The sequence below is a fragment of the Hippopotamus amphibius genome, chromosome 10 (assembly GCF_030028045.1).
Source record: "Hippopotamus amphibius kiboko isolate mHipAmp2 chromosome 10, mHipAmp2.hap2, whole genome shotgun sequence".
NCBI classification, from domain to species: Eukaryota; Metazoa; Chordata; class Mammalia; order Artiodactyla; family Hippopotamidae; genus Hippopotamus; species Hippopotamus amphibius.
Genome location: NC_080195.1, coordinates 49853782 through 49877435, shown reverse-complemented (window position 1 = coordinate 49877435; position 23654 = coordinate 49853782). Strand labels below are relative to the sequence as shown.

General features: G+C 42.9%; 1 protein-coding gene across 14 annotated transcripts in view; it reads right to left on the bottom strand.

Moving 5' to 3' along the window:
• Positions 1-3714: 3714 nt before the first annotated feature.
• HSPBAP1 (HSPB1 associated protein 1) overlaps positions 3715-23654 on the bottom strand; it is a 65629-nt gene continuing 45689 nt past the window's right edge. For 11 of the 14 annotated variants that reach the window (XM_057697779.1, XM_057697773.1, XM_057697772.1 and 8 more), the window contains 4 exons: positions 11630-11801; positions 8551-8634; positions 4717-4827; positions 3727-4589 (listed from right to left, as the gene is read on the bottom strand). In XM_057697779.1, coding sequence (XP_057553762.1) covers positions 4050-4589; positions 4717-4827; positions 8551-8634; positions 11630-11801 — 907 coding nt within the window. In that variant the 3' untranslated portion in view covers positions 3727-4049. Of the gene's footprint in view, positions 4590-4716; positions 4828-8550; positions 8635-11629; positions 11802-23654 lie in introns of all 14 variants that reach the window. The other 3 variants (XM_057697776.1, XM_057697774.1, XM_057697775.1) reach the window with 3 other exon arrangements.

Genomic DNA, 23654 nt, shown 5'->3' with positions numbered 1-23654 from the left:
AGCATCAAGGGATCCTCAGAGTATCAGTAGCGTTTAGCTGAAAATTACAGGGAGGGCACAGTACAGCTTTATTTAGTTCAGTAAATCTGAAGGGCAGATTTACCCCAACAAGTAGCCCCTGCTAAAACAAGCCCACTTTGAACTTGTGTTAGGTCTTGCTGGTCTACTCCAGGGCCAGAGATTCTTAAATTTTTTTGCTATTTGAAGCACCTGAGGTGCTTGCTGAGACAGCAAATTCTGGTCCATCCCAAAGGAGTCAGATGCTATAGCTCTAGAGTGGTGCCCAGATATCTGCATCTTCAGCAAGCCCCTCAAATGATTCTGATATCCCTGATACCCAGAGCACTTAGGACTTTCATGGTCACCAGGCACTTTTGCCTTTGTAGGCCCCGTACTCCATGAAAAGTATTAAACATGATATTTTACTACTGCAGTTGGTATAAACGTGAATGTAATCGAAGCTGGATTATATTCTTTTTTTTCTTTAAAGAAACGAAAACATTTTTGTAGACCCTAAAAGCTCAGGGGCCCTAGCCACTGTGCCTACCAATTAGGTCACCCTGCTAACACGTGGCTACTGTAACTTTAGGTGTAACGCTTCAATCCCCCTAACCTCTGGAGGGTCTAAGCATTAATATTTATTTAATAATTGATTTCACTCATTCAGGCATGCTCACCTGAGAAATGCAGAATAAAATGGGTGACTGACCGTCTCTCTCTTTCACTATCTTTTCTCCCTCTCACATCTCCCATTTGCAGACAGCCAGGATCTCTTGCTGTGTCATAATCTCTATCTCTATAAAATTAGGGAGTTATCTCCCAACACCCATTTACATTTCGAATGCATTCATGTCAATATCTTAGCTCTCTACCCAGGTCTCTGCATGCCAAAGACTATTGCCTCTAACTGAAATCAATACTGTGCCTTAGAACAGCTTTCAAACTTTCTGACCCCAACCTACGCTAAGAGAAATACATCTTATATTAGGCCCAGTACACATGCAGATATAACTTGAGAAGTTTTGTGAAATATATTTACCCTGAAACAAATTTTTCCCGGACAGTTTCACAAATTAATATTTACATTTACTATTGAATTCACTGAAATTATGTATTCTGCTCCATTTTTAAAAAAAATGCTGGTCTCACCCACTAAATTGATTTTATGACTTGCTAATGGGTCACAATCTACGACTTGTAAAACAACCATCAAAGTAGTAGCAAAGATAATAAAATATCTGGGAGGGAGGGTGTGAGGGAACCCTGGGGGAGGGAGAGGGGGAGGGAGAGGGGGAGGGAACCCTGAGTGAGGGAGGGGGTGAGGGAATTCTGTGTAAGGGAGGGTTTGGGGGAGCTCTCAGTGAGTGCAGATGTAAAAAAATACACATCTGAAGACAAATGTCTATCTCTGCAATAGGGATATACCTACCACAGATAACAGACATCTCTTTTTTTAAAAACCCACTCAAATGTTTAAGGAGCACCTACCATGTGCTGGGCACTGATCTAGACTCTGCAAATACATCATGGGGGCCAAAAGGTTTGTTCGGTTTTTTCTGTAAGATGGCTCTACTAGTAGCACTTAGTTGTCTTTAACTTCATTTGAAACAAATTGTTAGACTGTATTATGACAGCTTTCATTCAGCATGCATTAAAAAAAAACTAAAGTTGAATTTTTGTACAGCCATTTAATATTCATTTTAATATTGAAGATGTAAGAATAAAAGCAACATTTTTGGCATATGCTGCATTATTTCAAGAAAGGTAAAAATGCAACTGAAATGCACAAAAAGATTTGTGCCGTGTATGGAGAAGGTGCTGTGACTGATCAAATGCATCAAAAGTGGTTTGCGACGTTTCATGCTGGAGATTGCTCACTGAAAGATGCTCTACGGTTGCGTAGACCAGTTGAAGTTGTCAGCAATTAAATTGAGACATTAATTGACAACGTTATACCACGTGGGAGATAGACATACACAAAATATCCAAATTAAGCATCGAAAATCATCTGCACCAGCTTGGTTATGTGAATCACTTTGATGTTTGGGTTCCACATAAGTTAAGCAAAAAAAAACCTTCTTGACCATATTTCCCCATGTGATTCTCTACTTAAACGTAATGAAAACGTTCCGTTTTTAAAACAAATTGTGATGGGTGATGAGAAGAGGATACTGTACAATAATGTGGAACAGAAGAAATCGTGGGGCAAGTGAAATGAACCACCACCAACCACACCAAAAGCCAGTCTATCCAAAGAAGGTGATGTTACGTATAAAGTGGGATTGGAAGGGAGTCCTCTAGTATGAGCTCCTTCCAGAAAACCACATGATTAATTCCAAGTACTGCTCCCAATCAGAGCAACTGAAAGCAGCATTCAATGAAGCATCTGAAATTAGTCAACAGAAAACACATAATCTTCCATCAGGATAACGCAAGACCGCATGTTTCTCTGATGACCAGGCAAAAAACTGTTACAGCGTGGCTGGGAAGTTCTGATTTATCCACCATATTCACCAGGTATTGCACCTTCAGATTTCCACTTATTGCAGTCTTTACAAAATTCTCTTAGTGGAAAAAATTTCAATTCCCTGGATGACTGTAACAGGCAACTGGAACAGTTCTTTGCTCAAAAAGATAAAAAGTTTTGGGAAGATGGAACTATGAAGTTGCCTGGAAAATGGCAGAAGGTAGTGGAACAAAATGGTGTCTACCTTGTTCAATAAAGTTCTTGGTGAAAATGAAAAATGTATCTTTTATTCTTAAAAACCAAAGGAACTTTTTGGCCAACACAACACAATAATCAAAACAAGGCCCAAACCCTCATGCAGTGACATTCTTGCTGGGGGACAGAGACAGTAATCAGATAAATGGGTAAATATATGGTAGTCAGATGGTGGTGTTACAGAAGGGTCTTTTCTACAGACCCTTCTTTTTCCGGGCATGTTCACCTCCCTTCCTCCTTTCTCCCAGAAAGCACCTACTCTCTTGGGATTTACTGATACTGTCAGTTTGAAGACAGAGAAGGATGGAGCCAGTAGTCAATTCTTCTTAGAAGGTGACTATGTGTATCTTTTCTGTTATGTGTTTTTTTCATGAATGGTTACTGAGGTCAATATGTTTTATAATTTTTAAATTCTTATTTAGACAGTAACAGTAATAATTATCCCCACATACTGCAAATCTAATGAGAGTGGGATCAAGTTCACTAAGCCCAGCTTTTTAATTAGTTTCAGGAGTCCGTAGCATTTTGTCCTTTTCTTTAGCCAGGGCTGGTGTTCCTAGACATCCCAGTTCCTTCCCCAAGGAGGCCTCATGTTGGATCCCCACCTACTTTTCTCCTGAAGAGTATTCTGGATCACAGGGGTTAACTAGTGAGAATTCTACAGATGTGAGAAGTGTGAACACTTCAGATCAAGGCTAGAATCAGCCTGCATTTGAATTAAGAGATCAGCAACTTAAAACAATCATAAATCTTCCCACATTACCTTATGACAGAGTCAGTAATATCTGCTGAAATCAACAACTGCCCCCTGCCCCAAAAAGGTGAGAATTCACCCAATGGATGCATGAGATCAGGAGTTAGCAAACTTTTTAAAATATTTTCAGCTTTGTGAGCCATACTGCCTCTGTCGCTGCTCAACTCTGCCACCGCAACCCTAAAGCCACCGCAACCCTAAAGCCACTGCAGACACTATGTAAGTGAATGGCATGGCTGTGTTCCAATACAACCTTACTTACAAAATTAAGCAGCAGGCTGACCTGTGCTTGAGGCTGATGGAGAGACTACTTCTTGCTGAGAACACTAGGGGCTTACATTTGAGAGTGGCTGACGGATGAGATGGGCGAGGAAGGCAACAGCACTGAAGAAAGGCCTACCAACACGAAGAGCAATGTGTACACGAGACGATGGCAAGAGATTAAAAGGTGACTCGGTGAGAACGGTACATTTACAAGCATATGCCACGCACCTCTTGCTGTTTCATCTTTTATTTAAAAATTATAATATTTAAAAAATATTCCTAAAATATTATTTGAAAAGTCATTTTCTATTAGAGTCGCAAACTTCTTCCTTGAAGCAAAAGTTGTGCCACTATCCTGGTTACCTGTGGATTCACCAAGCAGTCCAGCAAGTCATCTGTAGAAATCAGTGTTTGGGGAGGGGCGACAGTACTATCCGAAGCAACCTGTTCCACAGCTGCATTCTCACTTTCACACATCATTCGTTGCCTCTTGGTATAATGCAGTTTTCCAAAGCGTTTTCGATTTTTGCCAACAAAGTCTTCACCATCACTTTCAAACACACTCCCTCTTTCTAAGGGTGGTTCTTGGGAACTCGGCATTACAGGAACCAGATCAGGACCAAAGGGACTTGCTGCCTCCTGTTTTACAGTTCCCAAGGTTAAGTTGTGGCTACCAGTTTGTTCTACCTCCATGTGGCGGTGCACATTTAATTCTTCCTTTATCATGTCCTCTCCGTTTGTTCTCAGCGCTTGGGTTTCTACTACCTTAGATGTTCCATAATGATCAAAAAAAGCCGAAACAGCTCCATTTAAGTAGCGACAATTGACTTCATGGGATGTTTCCTCAACCTAAGGAAAAAGAAAACCTCTTTAAAATGGTGATGTGCACTTACATAAATTGGAAAACAAATGTTCTAGCCAGGACTGGTTTATCACAGGATACGAACTGCCATGATGAAAACCTGAAGGGACCTACCTCAGTTGGGTTTAACCAAGCTCTGGTATCATGTGGATTCTCTGCAGTTTTCAGGGCACACACAAGCATGCGGGTGATTGCTTCTTCCACCCGGGCTTGGTGGTCCTCTTCCTAAAGCAAGGTAAAAAAAGACACATTTTTTTCATTTGTCTCTGTGTCTCATTGCTTAGAACAGAGTAGAGTCTCCTAATTGTGTGTTCTGTTCTCTCATTAACATACGCGTTGTTACTGAAGGGGTATGTTGTTGGCAGATCACAATTTTCATGTATTCACTACCCTCTGCCATCTAGAAGGGCTGCAGAATATTTCACCAACCAAATCTAAGCATGTATCCTGTCTATAAGATGCAGGCCTTAAGTATGAACCACCTTGTGATTTTTTTCCCCCAATATTTTCCATTCTTGGACATGTTTAAACAAAAAAAAAAGTATTACAGCCAAAGGAATAATTCCTGTAGAGGATTATTCTGATAAGCTAATTTTTTGAGGAAAGGGAAAAGATTATAATAAACATTCCTGGCCACAAGAATGAGATGACCAAATATCTAAATATGGTTTTTTTTTGAAGGGACAATAAGTATAAACTATGGCATCAATGATAAATTGCATTAAAAAATTTTTTTTTAATTTTTAAAAATATTTATTTATTTATTTATTTATTTAGGTTGCCCTGGGTCTTAGACATATATATACTACCAACTGTAAAATAGATAGTCAGTGGGAAGTTGTTGTATAACAAAGGGAGTCCAACTCGAGGATGGAAGATGCCTTAGAGGACTGGGGCGGGGAGGGTGGGGGGGACTCGAGGAGGGGGGGAGTCAAGGAAGGGAGGGAATACGGGGATATGTGTATAAAAACAGATGATTGAACTTGGTGTACCCCCCAAAAAATAATAAATAAATTAAAAAAATTTATTTATTTATTTATTTATTTAGGTTGCCCTGGGTCTTAGTTGCAGCAGATGGGCTCCTGAATTGTGGTTCATCGGCTCCTTAGTTGCAGCACACAGGCTCCTTAGTTGTGGCATGCAGTTGCGGCATGCATGTGGGATCTAGTTCCCTGACCAGGGATCTGACCAGGGATCAAACCCGGGCCGCCTGCACTGGGAGCTCAGAGTCTTATCCACTGCACCACCAGGGAAGTCCCTACATTTTATGTGTATATATATTATATACATATATATAAAACTATATATATATTTTTGTTGTTGTTGTTGTTTGTTTTTTAGGGGCAATTTTTTTTTTTGGCCACGCTGTGTGGCTTGTGCGATCTTAGTTCCCTAACCAGGGACTGAACCCAGGCCCTCGGCGATGAAAGCGCAGAGTTCTAACAACTGGACTGCCAGGGAATTCCCAGTGATAAATTACATTAAAATCAATAACCTGTGTTCATCAAAAGACACCACAAAGGAAAAAACAAGCCAGATGTCTGTAACATATATAACTGAGATGAATATGTACAATAGATAAAGAATCTGCACACATCAATAAGACAAATGACCCAATGTTTTTTAAATGGGCAAAAGACATGAAGACAAGCATGTCAAAAAAAGAACAATTATGTGGCTAAAAACACAAGAAAATAAGCTTAGCCTCATTAATAATCAGGGAAATGCAAATCGAGAAACTCATGAAACTGGCAAAAGAAGTCTGATAATTCCAAATGGTGTAGAAATGTGCTTGACAGAAATCTTATACACTGATGGTGGGAGTGCAAACTTACAGAGACATTTGTAAAACATGTTCGCATTATTTTATAAACTTGAGTACTGCATGCCCTACAGACCAGCAATTTCACTCCTAGATATATACGTATTCTCTAGAGAAACTCTTGCACGTGTGTACAAGAATATTCTATTTATGAACGCAAAAAAACTGGAAACAACCCAACTATCCATCAACAGAAAAATGAGTCAATAAATTGCGGTGGGGACTTCCCTGGTGGCGCAATGGTTAAGAATCTGTCTGCCAATGCTGGGGACATGGTTTTATCGCTGGTCCAGGAAGATCCCACATGCCACGGAGCAACTAAGCCTGTCTGTCACAAGTACTCATCCTGTGTGCCCTAGAGCCCAGGTGCCACAAATACTGAGCCCGTGTGCTGCAACTACTGAAGCCTGCGTGCCTAGAGCCCATGCTCTGCAACAAGAGAAACCACCGTACTGAGAAGCCCGCACATTGCAATGAAGAGTAGCCCCGACTCGCCACAACTAGAGAAAGCCCTTGTGCAGCAACAAAGACCCAACGCAGGAAAATAAATAAATAAATAAATAATAAAATAAAATAAAATAAATTGTGGCACATTAACACAAGAGGATATTATACCACAGTGAAAATGAATGACCAGCTACATGTGACAACACAGATGAATTTTAGAAACATAATATTAAATTACAAAAAAAAAGTAAATCCCCAGGATGAGATACGACTTCACACTAGGAAGGCTATAATGAAAAAGACAGATAACAACAAATGTTGGTGAGGATATGGGGAAATCAGAATCTTCACACATTGCTGGTGGGAATCTAAATGGTACAGCTGCTTTGGAAAACAGCCTGGCTAAATGTCCCTCTGAAAAGAAGCTCGTCAATTATAGGACTGAAGTTATCTGTTTTCTTTTTTTTCATGTATAGTATTTTTTATTGAATATGTATAAGACCATGAGCTAAAGAATAATATGTTGACTACCCTCAGAGACAAACATCTTATCTTTTAAAAAAAATGTAAACATTAATAATATAATTCAGATAATGGGCACAAAAATGATTGAACTGAGATGTTCACTTCTGGCTGTGATAAGAGTCATAGTAATTTAATTACTTTCCTACTCTAAACAACTAGAAAACTAGACAAATACATATTATTAAAGGATTTCAGACACTGGACTACAGGCAACATAAAGATGTGATCTCTGAGAAAAAGAAAACAGATGACTTCAGTTCTGTAATTGACCAGCTTCTTTTCAGAGGGACATTCTGAATACTGGAGCAGAAAGGGGGAGACCAAGCAAGGCCATCAGTTAAGAGGAATTTCTAACTAACTGTCAGTCTACTGATCTCCCATTATACCTCTCACCCAAGGCTTACAACTCTTTCCTAAGCCACACAATAGGATTCCTTATGTTCTGCCCGTGCCAAAGCCCATCCCATGACCAACGGATAAGAAAGCCTGACTGAGGGGAGGATGCGGCAGCCAAAGAGAGCAGAGAGATGTAATCCAGGCTTTAGGTCCAGGAGAGCAGAGACGCATTCAGGGCCTCAGGTGCAATCAAAGCCTCTGGTTAAAGCGCACACAGATGCAATGACGCCTCAGGTGAAAGAGACAGACTTGAGCCATTCTAACTGTCAAGTAGAGCAGGCAACCAGGATTACGCATAGCATAACTGGAGGGGAAAGGCTTCTGGAAGAAATGAAATGATAAAAACCTAGCACTGAAAGACTGCTCTGAGAAAATGTGAAAGTCAGCACTGAACGAGGACCCTGACCCAAGAAGCAGGTGTTTCCAGCCCAGATGGTGTGGAATGGGACTGGCAACATGGGACACACGTGGCAGATCCAGCCGTGCCCAACATGATTCTGCTAACAACACGGGTCAAGGGAGAAGACCCGGCACACCAACATCAGGGCCTGTTGTGTGCCCTTAAAAGAAAGAGAATGGTGTGTCACAAAATCCTATTTCCAACCTCACCATCCATCAACGGAGCACAGGATACATAAATTATAACACAGCAAAACAAAGTAACCCTGGAGTGTTGGTTAAAACTAATCAGCAGGTTCTATAGGCAGGTGTTGTGTATCTTAAAAGCAGGGAGATTATGTTAATTAGAAAAAAAATACCAGCTCAATCCATGAGTTTATACTGACAGTGACAGGATCGATGGATTCCACGTAATGCCACCAGTGTCTGGGGACAAACAGCACCTGAAAACCAAACAAAACATGGTTAGCACAAGAATAGGACTTTTTATTTTTAGGTCAGAATCAGACCTTAATTGAAGCTGCTAGGGAAAAAAAAATTCAAATGAATTGATAGTAATATTGTAATAGGAAAAGGAAACAAGAAAAAGCCCCCACAATCCTTTTATTCCTTTTTAAAAAATTAACAAGTTTGCATGTTCTACAAAGGATATCACCAGCTTCTCCAGTCTCTACTCTCCTTTATCCTGGATGTTCTCTGTCTGCATCCAAATCTTAGTAAAGGATTCTGAGATTGTAACTTTTCCTCCTTTCCATCACATGATAGTTGTATGAGTTCTGAGAAAGGGCACTGGTAAAGATATAGGACATAGTTTCTGCCTTCTCACAGTCTAAAATCTGGCCAATGAAAAAATAATATATAGAAAAGTGGCATTACATAAGCGTAAATCCGAGGAGTGGACACTGGTGCTAGAGAACTTCAGAGGTGGGAGAAACAGGCATGAACTATGGAGGTCAGGGGCAACCTGGATGGAGGAAGTGTGATTTGAATCAGGACTAAGAGAGGATGAGGACATGCCAGGAGGGAGAAGTGGGCAAGGGAGGTGGGACTGTCGAGGGACAGCAAGTAGGCCAGTCTTACAACTGCAGAAGGAGTTACAGGGAATACAGTAGGAGAGTCCGGTGAGGGCCAGTGGAGGGCCCTGAATTCAGAATAAAGAATCTGGATTTTATTCTGTAGGCTTTACGAGTTGCTGAGGAGTTCTGAGTAGGGGCATGGTTAAATCAGTGACATTACAGGGAAGTCTGGGAAGGACAGAGGATTCTTATAATGGTCCAATTATTAAATGTTAAGATTTTAAATAGGAAGGTACAGCAAATAAAAGCAATGGGCAGAGTCAAGAAGGACTGCATTTGTTTAGGGTCAGTATGAGAGTCTGTAGAAGGCTGGGTAGAGCAGATGGAGATGATCTGAAGCTTTTGGGCTTCAGATTTAGGAAAACAGTGGCACTTGCGATGGACAAGGTGGAGATAGGAAGAGAGCTCCTTTTAGGAGAACTGGGCACTTCAGCCACTGGATTAGTCAGTAGGAGCTCATGAATGTCTTATCACAGAGTATACTTTCAGTAAAGTGGTAAGAGAGAGAGCCAGTTTATGGTGGATTCAGGAAAGAACGTGATGTAAGGACAACTTATATATCAGACAGAAATACTCATTTGAACGTGGCTACTAAAATAGAAGAAAAAAAGAATTAGCAGCCACTTCACACCCATTAGAATGGCAATAGTTGTGGTAATATAATAATAATAATAATAAGAGTTAATAATGGAAAATAAGTGTTGCTGAGGATGGGAAGAAATTAGAACCCTCATAGATAGCTGGTCGAAATGTAAAATGGTGCAGCTGCGGTGGAAAACAGTCTGGCAAATCCCCAAAAAGTTAAAAAACACGGAGTTATCATATGACCCAGCAATTCCACTCCTATGTACACACCCAAGAGAAGTGAAAACACATGCTCATACAAAAGGTTGGACACAAATGTTTATAGCACCATTATTCATAACCAACAAGTGGAAACAACCCAAATATCCATCAACTGTTTAATGGAGAAATAAAATGGATATGCACATAATGGAATATATTCAGCCATAAAACAGAATGAAGTGCTGACAACACTCTTCAGCACGGATGAGCGTGTGGAGATGATGCTATGTGAAAGAAGCCAGACACAAAAGACCACGGATTGTACAGCTGCACGTCTGTGAAATGTCCAGAACAGGTAAATCTACACAGAAAGAAAACAGAGAAGTGGTTGTCGGGGTCTAGGGGGAAAGGTGAATGAATGGGGGAGTGACTACTGACGGGTTGAGGAAACTGAGTCAAATTCTTCGAGCTGGAGCACTCGAGTGTAAAGGAAGCAGGAAGAGCCAGTGAGAAGGGAGCAAAGAAAGGAACACAGGCAGGTAGGAGGGATAATCCAGGGAATAAAATCTCCTTAAGAGACGAAGAAAATCTTGCAAATGTTAAAATATCAGACAGCAAATGCCAGTGTTGTAAAGGTGATTTCCCCACTGGGTAGCAGCACTAAGGACTAAACCTTCGGAAATGTTTCAGAGACAGTCACAAAAGCAACAGTCTTTCTTGCTTCAAAGCAAATCATTCTGGACAAACAGGATATCATTTACATGTGGAATTAAAAAATGATACAAATGAACCTATATACAAAACAGAAACAGACATAGAAAACAAACTTATGCTTATCATGTTTGGTTATGGAGGAAGGGATAACTTAGGGGTAGGGGACTGACAGATACAAACTGCTATATACAAAATGGGTATGCAATAAGGATTTACTGTACAGCACAGGGAACTATATTCAATATCTTGTAATAAATTATAATGGAAAATAATCTGAAAAAAATATATATATAACTGAATCACTTTGCTGTACACCTGAAACTAACACAATACTATAAATCAACTATACTTCCATTAAAAACAAAAAACACCCAAACCCTTAAACCATTCTTAGTTCATTGCATTCGAATGAACTGGATGCATTAGAACCTGCATTTGTGTGTCTGGATTCTAATGTGGATGAACTGATATTAACTGTGAATAAATGTTCCAGAAGCCCTTAAATACTCACGCCTTGACACCTGCTCTTAACCTGAACAAAAAACAGCTGAGCGTGCGGCTCTTCCTGCACAGGCCACTCTCTGCCTCACCAGCAGGAGGCGCTGTGTTCCCGCCCCTCAATCTCCCTCCCGTGACCTGTGAAGCAGGGGGGTGGGTGGGTGTGTGTGTGTGTGTGTGTGTGTGTGTGTGTGTGTGTGTGTGTGAAGCCTAGAGCTGGGGACGCTCCCTTCCAACAGCAGAGCAGCAGGGAAGGAACCCCTGTCATCTGTACTGGCAGGGAGGCACGTGGCATAAGAACTTGAAAGAAGTTATAGCTGAGGTGTCCATGGGCAGGTCACCCGTGTTTTAAAGCTCCCGTTACCTGTCCTGGGCTCAGTGTAACCATGTGTCTTCGAGCTTTCCGGAACTGAGGAAAACGTTTTAAATCAGGATGGACAACACTGATTTTGCTGAACACGCTGGATTCTTCATAAGGGATTCTAGTTGGATAAAGGAAAGGAGTATCTTCAGGAGGAAAGAGATGCCATCTTTTCCTAGTTAAAAAGATAAGATACAAGTTAATACTGCAAACTTCAGACAAAACATGTAAGAAGGCAGCAGCTAAGTGCTCACATTCACTCACTTTCATTCAACCCATAAAGGAACACAGGAGCCACCTCGGGGATCGCCTGGCCCATTGCTCACTCGGTGCTGGAATCTCCTCTGCAGACACCTGGTAGAGGCAGGGCAGCAGCTGGTGGGCGTCTCGTGATGCCCTGAGCAGCCCCTTTGCAGGGAAAGGATTTACTTTGTAAGATCAGGCTCTCTCATCTCAACTCAAAGGCAGCCTCCTTATAAAACCGTTTCCATCCCTGAGTCTAGAGCTACCCGGAATAACTTCCATCCTTTCAAATCTCTGTATCTTATCTTATCCAGAGTAACCACTCATGGTTTTAGCCACCAAACAGTTTCGAGACTTTTCTCTGTTTGGGTTGTGAATTCCTTACGTTGAACATTTGTTAAGTTGATCCATTAAGGAAGAGAAATGCACGAATGATGCCACACAACTAAAAAGTAGTATAACACAGGGATTCCCAAAAAGAGAACATGGCAAAATGTTTCAGTCACTTTAAAAGTTTTTGAAAAATGGAAGTGATGAATCTTAACTCACAAAACACTAGACACACCAATACTCTGAGCCAACAGAGGGAGGACATCTGAGGCAAAGGAGCGAGGAGTGTGAAAAAGGAAGAGACACACAGACAGAAATACGCAGACGGGGAAGCAGAGAGAGAAAAGAACCCAGTTCTGAGACAAGCCCTAAAGCCCTCTCGTGACCCCTGGCAGTTCCAAAGCAGCTATCATGTCCTTTCAAAACATGACCTTTCCAAATAGCTGACTGCTCTTCTCAAACTAGGAAGTACAAAGTCTTATTTTGACTTAGAGATGACAAAGCTGTTCCCTTCTACTGGACCTACGACTAGTTGGGGGGAAATTTTGGCATTAGTACACTTAGCATGTTAGAGCTGGAAGGATCTTTAAGAGATCATCAGTCTAATCTTACTTTCAAAGACGTGGAAGAGGGAGCCAGGGTAAGCTCGGTGCCACTCAGTGGGCTTGTATTAGTGGTGCACCCGGTACCAGGTCACAGGTCTCCAGACCCCTGCACTACAGCTCTTTTCCCCCAAAGAACAGCCATAGTGATAACCATTCCATAAAACGTGCTTTGCTAGGCTTGAAATGTAATATACACGCATCCTTGCCTTCTTCATCAGAAAAGGCAGTCAATCATCATGTCATCTTCTGTTCAAAAACCTCTCGGTTCTGATGCTGAAGGAACCGAGAATAAACACTATTTGCCTGGGCATTAAGACCCTCAGACTCCACCCTGCCTTTCCCACTAAGCCCCGTCTCCAATGCACAGCTTACATGGACAATTCACTGGGCCCTCTGTACACCCCATGCTTTCCCAGGGCTCTGCTCACGTTGGTCCCTCTGCTCCTCCCACCTGTGTCTTTTGAACAGTCACCCACCCTTCAAAACCCATCCCAAATCGCAGCTCCTTTCTGAACTCTTCCCTAACCTTTCCAACAGGAACATTCTCTCTTCTACTTTCAGTTCCACGGCTCTCTGAAACCTTCCTCAAGGGCATGTTCGTTCTGCCAATATGTGTCACAGCCACCTGCGGGCCTGCCTGCACTCTAACTGTACATATGCCCTCTCAGGGCACAGAGGTGTCTTACTCACTCACCTCTGTTCCTACGGTAACACATGGTACCTACACGGCAGGATATCACAGGGAGAACCAAGGTCTTTTCTGGTAATGTTTCTGCAATTGCATTTCTTTGGCTTATTTCCCAATCAGAACACACGGAAAGCAGCTACTTAAAACGATGCCCTCTCTAATGAAGCTTAAGGTTCAGACCACTGACTCCACCGGAGCAGGGACCAGGTGCCCTGGATTCGCTGCTGCATCCTCAGCGCATGACAATGCACCGAGGAGTTCTGTGCTGCTTAATAAAGACCGTGAATCAAGGAGGAGCCATCTCCTACCATGGCCGTTCTCAAAGGCCTCAGGGGTGGGGCCGAGGTGGCGGCGTGGGAAGACACGGAGTTCGCAGCTCCCTACAGCTAGATCAGCTGCCGGAGGCTGGTGGGGAACCTGAGGCCCAAGGAGACCAGAGGATCCCCGGAGCCACCAGGTAGGATGTGGGGAAAGTCAGGGGGTTGAGAAGTGGAAGCCGGACAGGACCGGCGCCCCTGGGGGGTGGCTGGGTGAGGGGGAGGTTCCCTCCTGGAGAGACCCCCGGGGTCTGGGGGGATCGGGGACAGCATCTGGGTTTCTCCCGCCCCGGTGGCCAGGAGGCCTGCTGGGCTCCCCAGCAGAGTCCTCCACCCTCCGAGGCCCGCTTTGGGCCGCCTGGGTCCCGGGGTGCAGGAGGAAGGGAGGAGGAGTGAAGAGGTGGAGAGGTGGGGGGGGGGGGGCTTTGAGATCGAGGGAGGGGAGGCAAGAGGCAATTCCCCTGCCCTCTCTGCCAGGAAAGCCGACTGGGCTTCCAGGCCTGGTCCTTCACTCTCTGGGGCCCCCTCTGGCACGGCTCCCAGGGAAGTAGGAGGGAGGGAAAAGCGGGAAGAGGAAGAGAGGCAAACAGTGGGGGTGGGAAGGGACTTCCCAAGACCAGAAGAATACGGGAGGAGCCCCCGGGTATTCCTTCTGGGCGGGTCCTCCACCTCCCAAGGGCCCCTCCGGGCCACTGGTCATAGGGGTGTAGGAGAGAAGCGGTGCAGGGAGAAGAAGAGAGGCGGAAGCGGGGAGGGACCCTCTGGGATCAGAGAATAGGGGAGGAGCGGAAGGCATTTCCACTGCCCACTTGCCCGGGAAGCCTACCGGGCTCCCGGGCCCGGTCTCCAGGGACCCCTCCCAGACGCACTGGTCCCGGGGGGCACAGGAGTGTGGCAGGGGAAGAGGAAGAGAGGCAGACCAGTGGTGGGATGTTCCAGGATCAGAGGACCAGGGGAGGTGTGGAGGGCCTTTCCCCTGCCCACTTGGGCCCGGCGGGCCTACTGGGCTTCCAAGTCTGGTCCCTCATTTTCTGGGGTCCTCTTTGGCTGTGTGGGTCCTAAAGACCTGGGAGGGAGGGAGGAGAGTGGAAGAGGAAGAGAGACAGACAGTGGTGGAGGGGACCTTGCAGGACCAGAGGATCAGGGGAGATGCTGCGGAAAATCTCCCTACTCACTTGGCACTGGGAGGCCTGTTCTGCCCCCAGGCCTGATCTTCGGTCCTCCAAGGGCCCCCTAGGTCTCACTGGTCCTGGGGTGTAGGAGGAAAGCAGAGGAGAAGAGAGGCAGGCAGGGGAGGGGGCCCTCTGGGATTGGAGAATCAAGGGAGGCAGGGAAAGTACTTCCCCTGCCCACTAGCCCTGGGAAGACTGCTAGGCTCACAGACCTGGTCTTTCACACTCCAGAGCCTCCTCCAGCTGCTTGGGACCTAGGCAAGTGTGGGGGTGGGGGGAGGAGGTTGGAGGGGTGGGCGGGGAGGAAGAGAGGCGGACAGGGACCCTCTGAGACTCGGAGATTTGTGGAAGTGCAGCAGGCGTTTCCCTAGTTGGCCCTGGAAAGCCTGTTGGGCATCAGAGTCTGGTCTCCTGCCTTCCAGTGCCCCCTCCAGCTGTGAGGGTCCTAGGGGAATAGGAGGGAGGGGGTGGGGAAGAAGAGAGGCCAAAGGGGAGGGACCCTCCGAGATCGGAGGACTGGGGGAAGTGCCTAGCACTTCTCCCACCAACTCAGGCCCAGGGAGCCTGCTGGGTACCTGGACCTGGTCCTGTGCCCTGTGCATTCCTGGGCCCCTCTGCCTCATTGGGCCTAAGCCCCATTCCCCACCACCCCCAGGGCCTTTCCCACACATAGGCCCCGCCCATTGCCTAACCCCTCCCCCCCTTTGCCTAAGCCCTGCCCCCACAGCCAAGGCCTTTTCTGGCTTTTTTCTCCTTTTCTTTTTTCTTTTTTCTTTCTTCCTTTTTTCTTTTTCACACCTCCTCATTTCAGCTATTGCAGTTGTTTTGCCTTCCAGTTGTTGCTTCATCTATTTTTTAAAGTTTTTTCTAACACATCTGTTAGTTTCCTATTCTTATTGTATTTTTTATCTTGCTATTGTTTTGCTGTTCTCCTGCATTTATTTTTTTCCTTTTCCTGCTTCACAGGTCTTGTGGGATCTTGATTCACAAACCCAGGGTCAGGCCTGAGCGCCTGAGGTGGGAGTTCTGAGTCCAAAACATTGGACTAACAGGGAACCCCAGACCCCAGGGAATATTCATCAGAGTGAGGTCTCCCAGAGGTTCTCACCTCAGCACCAAGACCCAGCTATACTCAACAGCTTACAAACTCCAGCGCTTGAAACCTCAGGCCAAACACCCAGTGTGTTCCTACACAATCCAGCCCATCCAAAGGAGGGGGAAAAATGAGATGACAAAAAAATATGTCACAGATGAAGGAACAAGGTAAAAACACACAAGACCAAATAAATGAAGAGGAAATAGGCAACCTAGCTGAAAAAGAATTCAGAGTAATGATAGTAAAGATGATCCAGAATCTCAGAAATAGAACTGATAAAATACAAGAAATGTTTAACAAAGATCTAGAAGAACTAAAGAACAAACAATCAGAGATAAACAACACAATAACTGAAATGAAAAATACACTGGAAAGTATCAATTACAGAATAACTGAGGCAGAAGAACGAATAAGTGAGATGGAAGATAGAATGATGGAAATAAATGCCAAGGAAGAGAATAAAGAAAAAAGAATGAAAAGAATTGAGGACAGTCTTAGAGACCTCTGGGACAACACTAAACATACTAACATTCGAATTATAGGGGTCCCAGAAGAAGAAGAGAAAAAGAAAGGGTCTGAGAAAATATTCAAAGAGATTATAGTGGAAATCGTCCCTAACATGGGAAAAGAAATAGCATCCCAAGTCCAGGAAGCACAAAGAGTCCCATACAGGATTAACCCTAGAAGAAACACACCAAAACACATATTAGTCAGATTAACAAAAATTAAATTCAAAGAAAAAATATTAAAAGCAACAAGGGAAAAGCAAAAAATAACATACAAAGGAAACCCTATAACATTATCAGCTGATTTTTCTGTAGAAACTCTACAGGCCAGAAGGGAATAGCAAGATATACTTAAAAGTGATGAAAGGGAAAAACCTACAACCAAGATTACTCTACCCAGCAAGGATCTCATTCAGATTTGACAGAGAAATCAAGTTTTACAGACAAGCAAAAGCAGAGCCACAGAACTTCTCTGATTACAATTTATGTGGGGATAGGAAATAAAAAATTGATCACCTGAACATGTGATGGTGCCATTTTCAGAACAGGAAAGATTAGGAAACAATCATATTTGATGAAAGAAAAATAATTAGGAGTAAAATTTTGGTAATGCTAATTTTTACCACCAAAGCAGCTTTACAACAAATGCTAAAGGAAATTCTCTATGAGGGAAACACAAGAGAAGAAGAAGACCCACAAAAACAAACCCAACACAATTAAGAAAATGGTAATAGGAACATACATATCAACAGTAACACTGAAAGTAAATGGATTAAATGCTCCAATCAAAAGACACAGATTGGCTGAATGGATACAAAAACAAGACCCACACATAGGTTGTCTACAAGAGACCCACTTCAGATCTAGGGACACATACAGACTGAAAGTGAAGGGATGGAAACGATATTACATGCAAATGGACATCAAAAGAAAGCTGGAGTAGCAATACTCATAGCAGATAAAATAGACTTTAAAATAAAAACTGTTACAAGAGATAAGGAAGGAAACTACATACTGATCAAAGGATCAATCCAAGAAGAAGATAAAACACTTGTAAATATTTATGCACCGAACATAGGAGCACCTCGGTACATAAGGCAAATGCTAACAGCCATAAAAGCAGAAATCGACAGTAACACGATAATAGTAGGGGACTTTAACACCCCACTTACACCAATGGACAGATCATCCAAACAAAATAAACAAGGAAAGACAAGCTTTAAATGACACAACAGACTGGATAGATTTAATTGATATTTATAGGACATTCCACTCAAAAGTGGCAGAATACACTTTCTTCTCAAGTGCACATGGAATATTCTCCAGGATAGATCACATCTTGGGTCACAAATCAAGTCTTGGAAAATTCAAGAAAACTGAAATCATATCAAGCATCTTTTCTGACCACAACACTATGAGATTAGAAATCAACTACAAGAAAAAAACTGTAAAAAACACAAATACAGGGAGGCTAAACAATGCACTACTAAATTACTAAGTGATCACTGAAGAAATCAAAGAAGGAATTTAAAAATACATAGAAATAAATGACAATGCAAACACGATGATCCAAAACCAATGGGACACAGCAAAAGCAGTTCTAAGAGGGAAGTTTATAGCAATTCAATCTCACCTTAAGAAACAAGAAAAACTTCAAGTAAGGGGCTTCCTAGGTGGCGCAGTGGTTAAGAATCCGCCTGCCAATGCAGAGGTCACGGGTTTGATCCCAGCTCCAGGAAGATCCCACATGCTGCGGAGCAACTAAGCCCGTGTGCCAAAAGAAAAAAAAAAAAAAAACTTCAAGTAAACAATCTAGCCATACACCTGAAACAACTAGAGAAAGAAGAACAAAGAAAACCCAAAATCAGTAGAAGGAAAGAAATCATAAAGATCAGAGTGGAAATAAATGAAATAGAAATGAAGAAAACAATAGCAAAAATCAATAAAACTAAAAGTTGGTTCTTTGAGAAGATAAACAAAATTGATAAACCTCAAGCCAGACTCATCAAGAAAAAAAGGGAAAGGACACAAATCAATAAAATTAGAAATGAAAAAGGAGAAATCACAACTGACACTGCAGAAATACAAAGGATTATAAGAGACTACTATAAACAACTGTATGCCAATAAAATGGACAACCTTGAAGAAATGGACAAATTCTTGCAAAGGTACAATTTTCCAAGACTGAATCAGGAAGAATTAGAAAATATAAACAGACCTATCACAATTAATGAAATTGAAACTGTAATAAAAAATCTTCCAATAAACAGAAGTCCATGACCAGATGGCTTCACAGGTGAATTCTATCAAACATTTAGAGAAGAGCTAACACCTATTCTTCTCAAACTCTTCCAAAAAATTGCAGAGAGAGGAACACCCCCAAATTCGTTCTATGAGGCCACCATCACCCTGACACCAAAACCAAAGATGTCACAAAAAAAGAAAATTACATACCAGTATCACTGATGAATATAGATGCAAAAATCTTCAACAAAATACTAACAAACAGAATCCAACAACACATTAAAAGGATCATACACCGTGATCAAGTGGGGTTTATCCCTGGAATGCAAGGATTCCTCAATATATGCAAATCAATCAATGTGATAAACCATATTAACAAACTGAAGGATAAAAAGCACATGATCATCTCAATAGATGCAGAAAAAGCTTTTGACAAAATTCAACATCCATTTATGATAAAAACTCTCCAGAAAATGGGTATAGAGGGAACATACCTCAACATAATAAAGCATATGATATATATGATAAACCCACAGCAAACATTTATTCTCAGTGGTGAAAAACTGAAAGCATTTCCGCTGTGGTCAGGAACAAGACAAGGATGTCCACTCTCCCCACTCTTATTCAACATAGTTTTGGAAGTCTTAGCCACGGCAATCAGAGAAGAAAAAGAAATAAAAGGGATATGAATTGGAAAAGGAGAAGTAAAACTGTCACTGTTTGCAGGTGATATGATACTATACACAGAAAATCCTAAAGATGCCACCAGAAAACTACTAGAACTAATCAATGAATATGGAAATGTTGCAGGATACAAAATTAATGCACAGAAATCTCTTATATTCATATACACTAATAATGAAAATCAGAAAGAGAAATTAAGGAAACAATCCCCTTTATCATCACAACAAAAAGAATAAAATACCTAGGCATAAAGCTACCTAAGGATACAAAAGACTTGTATTCATAAGACTATAAAACACTGATGAAAGAAATCAAAGATGACATGAACAGATGGAAAAATATACCATGTTCTTGGATTGGAAGAATCAACATTGTGAAAATGACTATACTACCCAAAGCAACCTACAGATTCAATGCAACCCTATCAAATTACCAATGGCATTGTTCACAGAATTAGAAGAAGAAATTTTACAATTTGTGTGGAAACACAAAAGACCCCGAATAGCTAAAGCAATCTTGAGAAAGAAAAATGGAGCCGGAGGAATCAGGTTCCCTGATTTCAGACTATACTACAAAGCTACAATAATCAAGACAGTATGGTACTGGCACAAAAACAGAAATAATAGATCAATGGTATAGCATAGAAAGCCCAGAGATAAACCCACGCACATATGGTCACCTAATAGATGACAAAGGAGGCAAGAACATACAATGAAGAAAAGACAGCCTCTTCAATAAGTGGTGCTGGGAAAATTGGACAGCTACATGTAAAAGAATGAAACTAGAACACTACCTAACACCATACACAAAAATAAACTCAAAATGGATTAAAGACCTAAATGTAAGGCCAGACACTATAAAACTCTTAGAGGAAAATACAAGCAGAACACGCTATGACATAAATCATAGCAAGATCCTTCTTGACCCACCTCCCAGAAAAATGGAAATAAAAACAAAAATAAACAAATGGGACCTAATGAAACTTAAAAAGCTTTTGCACAGCAAAGGAAACCATGAACAAGACAAAAAGACAACCCTTAGAATGGAAGAAAATATTTGTACATGAAGCAACTGACAAAGGATTAATCTCCAAAATATACAAGCAGCTCATGCAGCTCAATATCAAAAAAACAAACCCAATCCAAAAATGGGCAGAAGACCTAAAGAGACATTTCTCCAAGGAAGACATACAAATGGCCAACAGACACATGAAAAGATGCTCAACATCACTAATCATTAGAGAAATGCAAATCAAAGCCACAATGAGGTATCACCTCACACCAGTCAGAATGGCCATCACCAAAAAATCTAGAAACAGTAAATGCTGGAGAGGGTGTGGAGAAAAGGGAACTCTCCCGCACTGTTGGTGGGAATGTAAATTGATACAGCCACTATGGAAAAAGTTTGGAGGTTCCTGAAAAAAATAAAAATAGAACTACCATATGACCCAGCAATCCCACTACTGGGCATATACCCAGAGAAAACCATAATTCAAAAAGATACATGTACAACAATGTTCACTGCAGCATTATTTACAATAGCCAGGACATGGAAGCAACATAAATCTGTCCATCAACAGATCAATGGATAAAGAAGATGTGGCACATGTATACAATGGAATATTACTCAGCCATAAAAAGGGATGAAATTGAGCTATTCGTAGTGAGGTGGATGGACCTAGAGTCTGTCATACAGAGTGAAGTAAGCCAGAAAGAGAAAAACAAATACCGTATGCTAACACATATTTACAGAACCTAGAAAAATGGTACTGATGAACCTAGTGGCAGGGTAGGAATAGAGATGCAGATGTAGAGAACGGAGTTGAGCACACTGGGGGAAGGGGAACCTGGGACGTAGTGAGAGAGTAGCATCAACTACCAAATGTAAAATAGATGGCTAGTGGGAAGCTACTACAGAGCACAGGAAGATCAGCTTGATGTTTTGTGAGGACTTTGAGGGGTGGGATGGGGAGGTTGGGGGGAAGGCTCGGGAGGGAGGGGATATGGGGATATATGTATACATGTGGCTCTTTTGCTTTGTTGTACAGTGGAAACTGACACAATACTGTGGAGCAATTATACTCCAATAAAGATTAAAAAAAAAAAAAGTACTTCACACATTGGGGAGCAGTTCAAGACGGCTGCAGAGGAAGACTCTGAACTTACCTCCTCCCATGGACACACAAAATACACACACACATATAGACCAATTCCCTCTGAAAAGAACCTTAAGAACTAGCTGAACACCTGCTCCACAGCAAAGAATAAAAAGGACTAACTACATTGAGATGGGTAAGGAGAGGCAGAGAGATGCTCTCACCAAAATCCCCACCCCCAGCATGGTGGCACACAACAGGAAGGGACCTCACTAGACAAGTGCCCCTCTCAGGGGAATGAGGGGTTGGCACCTCACATCAGGAGTCCTGGCCCCTGGGATCTACACCACAGAGATGAGCCCCCCTAAACATCTGGCTTAGAAAACCAACAGAACAGATGTCTAAGGGTCCCCAGGTGCTATATGGAACTGAGACTCCCCTCTTAAAGGGTTCATGTACGTCTCACTCATGTACGTGCCCCAAACCCTAGCAAAATAACAGCAGTCTGAAAAGTGTTGAGACTATATGTGAAGGAAAAGCATTTAGAATCTGAAAGTATCCACCAAAGGGGTGGGGAATGATGGAAATGCTCCCCCGGAATGGAAGCGTTGGCAGATGCCATTGCTGTGCTCCCCACCTAACCTGCGGGCACAGGTGGGCAAGCTTGGACATGGGGGTGAGCAACTGTGGCTCTACCCTGCCACAATGCTGAAGCCAGAGAGCTCCAGTGACTGCAGCACTGCCCCATCCCTGGCACGGGCAGGTGGGCACAAACGGTCCCGCTGTCTCCTGCTCCCTAGCTAACGTCTGTGAGTGTGGGAGGGGGCGGCACACTCCCAGCCCCTGGCTGCTCTCCTGCTCCTGGCCTAAAGCCAACACATGTGCACAGACAAGACCCTCTCACGCGGCACGCTGAAGCCTGCGGGCATGAGCAGTCACTTTCCTACTGCCTTCCTGAAACAAGAGAGCAAGCCCCACCCCCTACGCTCTACAGCGATCTAGCTAAAGCCAACAGGGGCATGCAGTCCGCACAAGGGACACCCCTTGATCACCTGGCCCTGGCAGCCAAGGGGACTGGGGATCCTGAGCTCCATGGGACTGCAACAATTGGAAAAGACAGTTCCTGGCAGGCCACCAGGGCACTTCACAGACAGCGGGCTGAAACACAAACCTAGTCTTCCTGTGAAAGACTTATTTACTGAGCTTGGAGCTTCACCATGGGAGGCAGGGTTCAGGTTTCCCATGCATCGAGAGGCTAAGGAGGCATGCTCAGGGAAAGCAAGTGGGGAGACGCCATCCTTTCACGTACCCTCGGCCTTGCCACAGCTTGAAGAGACTCCCCAACAAGGAGCTTATACAGTCATCAGGAGCTCCCATTTTTACTACTATTGCCTAGGGGACACTCCTTGATCTCCTGGTCTGGAGGCCAGCAGGAATTAAGATTGCAACCTCACAGTACTGTATATGTCTGCATACTTTAAAATTTGCTGCCTGAGGGTCTGACATCCAATCAGCCTGAAACTAGGTGCTTAATGAGATTCCTCCCCTTGGAGCACTGACAAGCCTTAGACCTGTCCTCAAAAACAGGGGCACATCTATAGTAAATCAGGAGGCACCATGCTGAACCAGGATCGGCAAGCACCCTCTGCCCCACCCGCACCTCACAGCAGCCAGGCTCTTTGTTCCAAAGCAAAGAACAAATCTCCAGGAAAAGGCCTTCATGAAAAGGAGATAAGCAATCTACTTGAAAAAGAGTTCAAAGTCATGGTTACAAAGATGCTCACAGATCTCAGGGCATGAATGGAAGGACACAGTGAGAACTTTAACAAAATGATCAAAAATGTAGGAAAGTACCAAACAGAAGTTACAACTGAACCAGTACTGCAGAAATACAAAAAACCATAAAGGGAATACTATGAACAATTATATGCCAACAACCTGAACAACCTAGAGGAAACGGACAAGTTGCTAGAAACATACAGCCCACCAAAACTGAATCAATAAGAAAGAGATAATTTGAACAGATGGACTGTTAGAAATGAAATAGC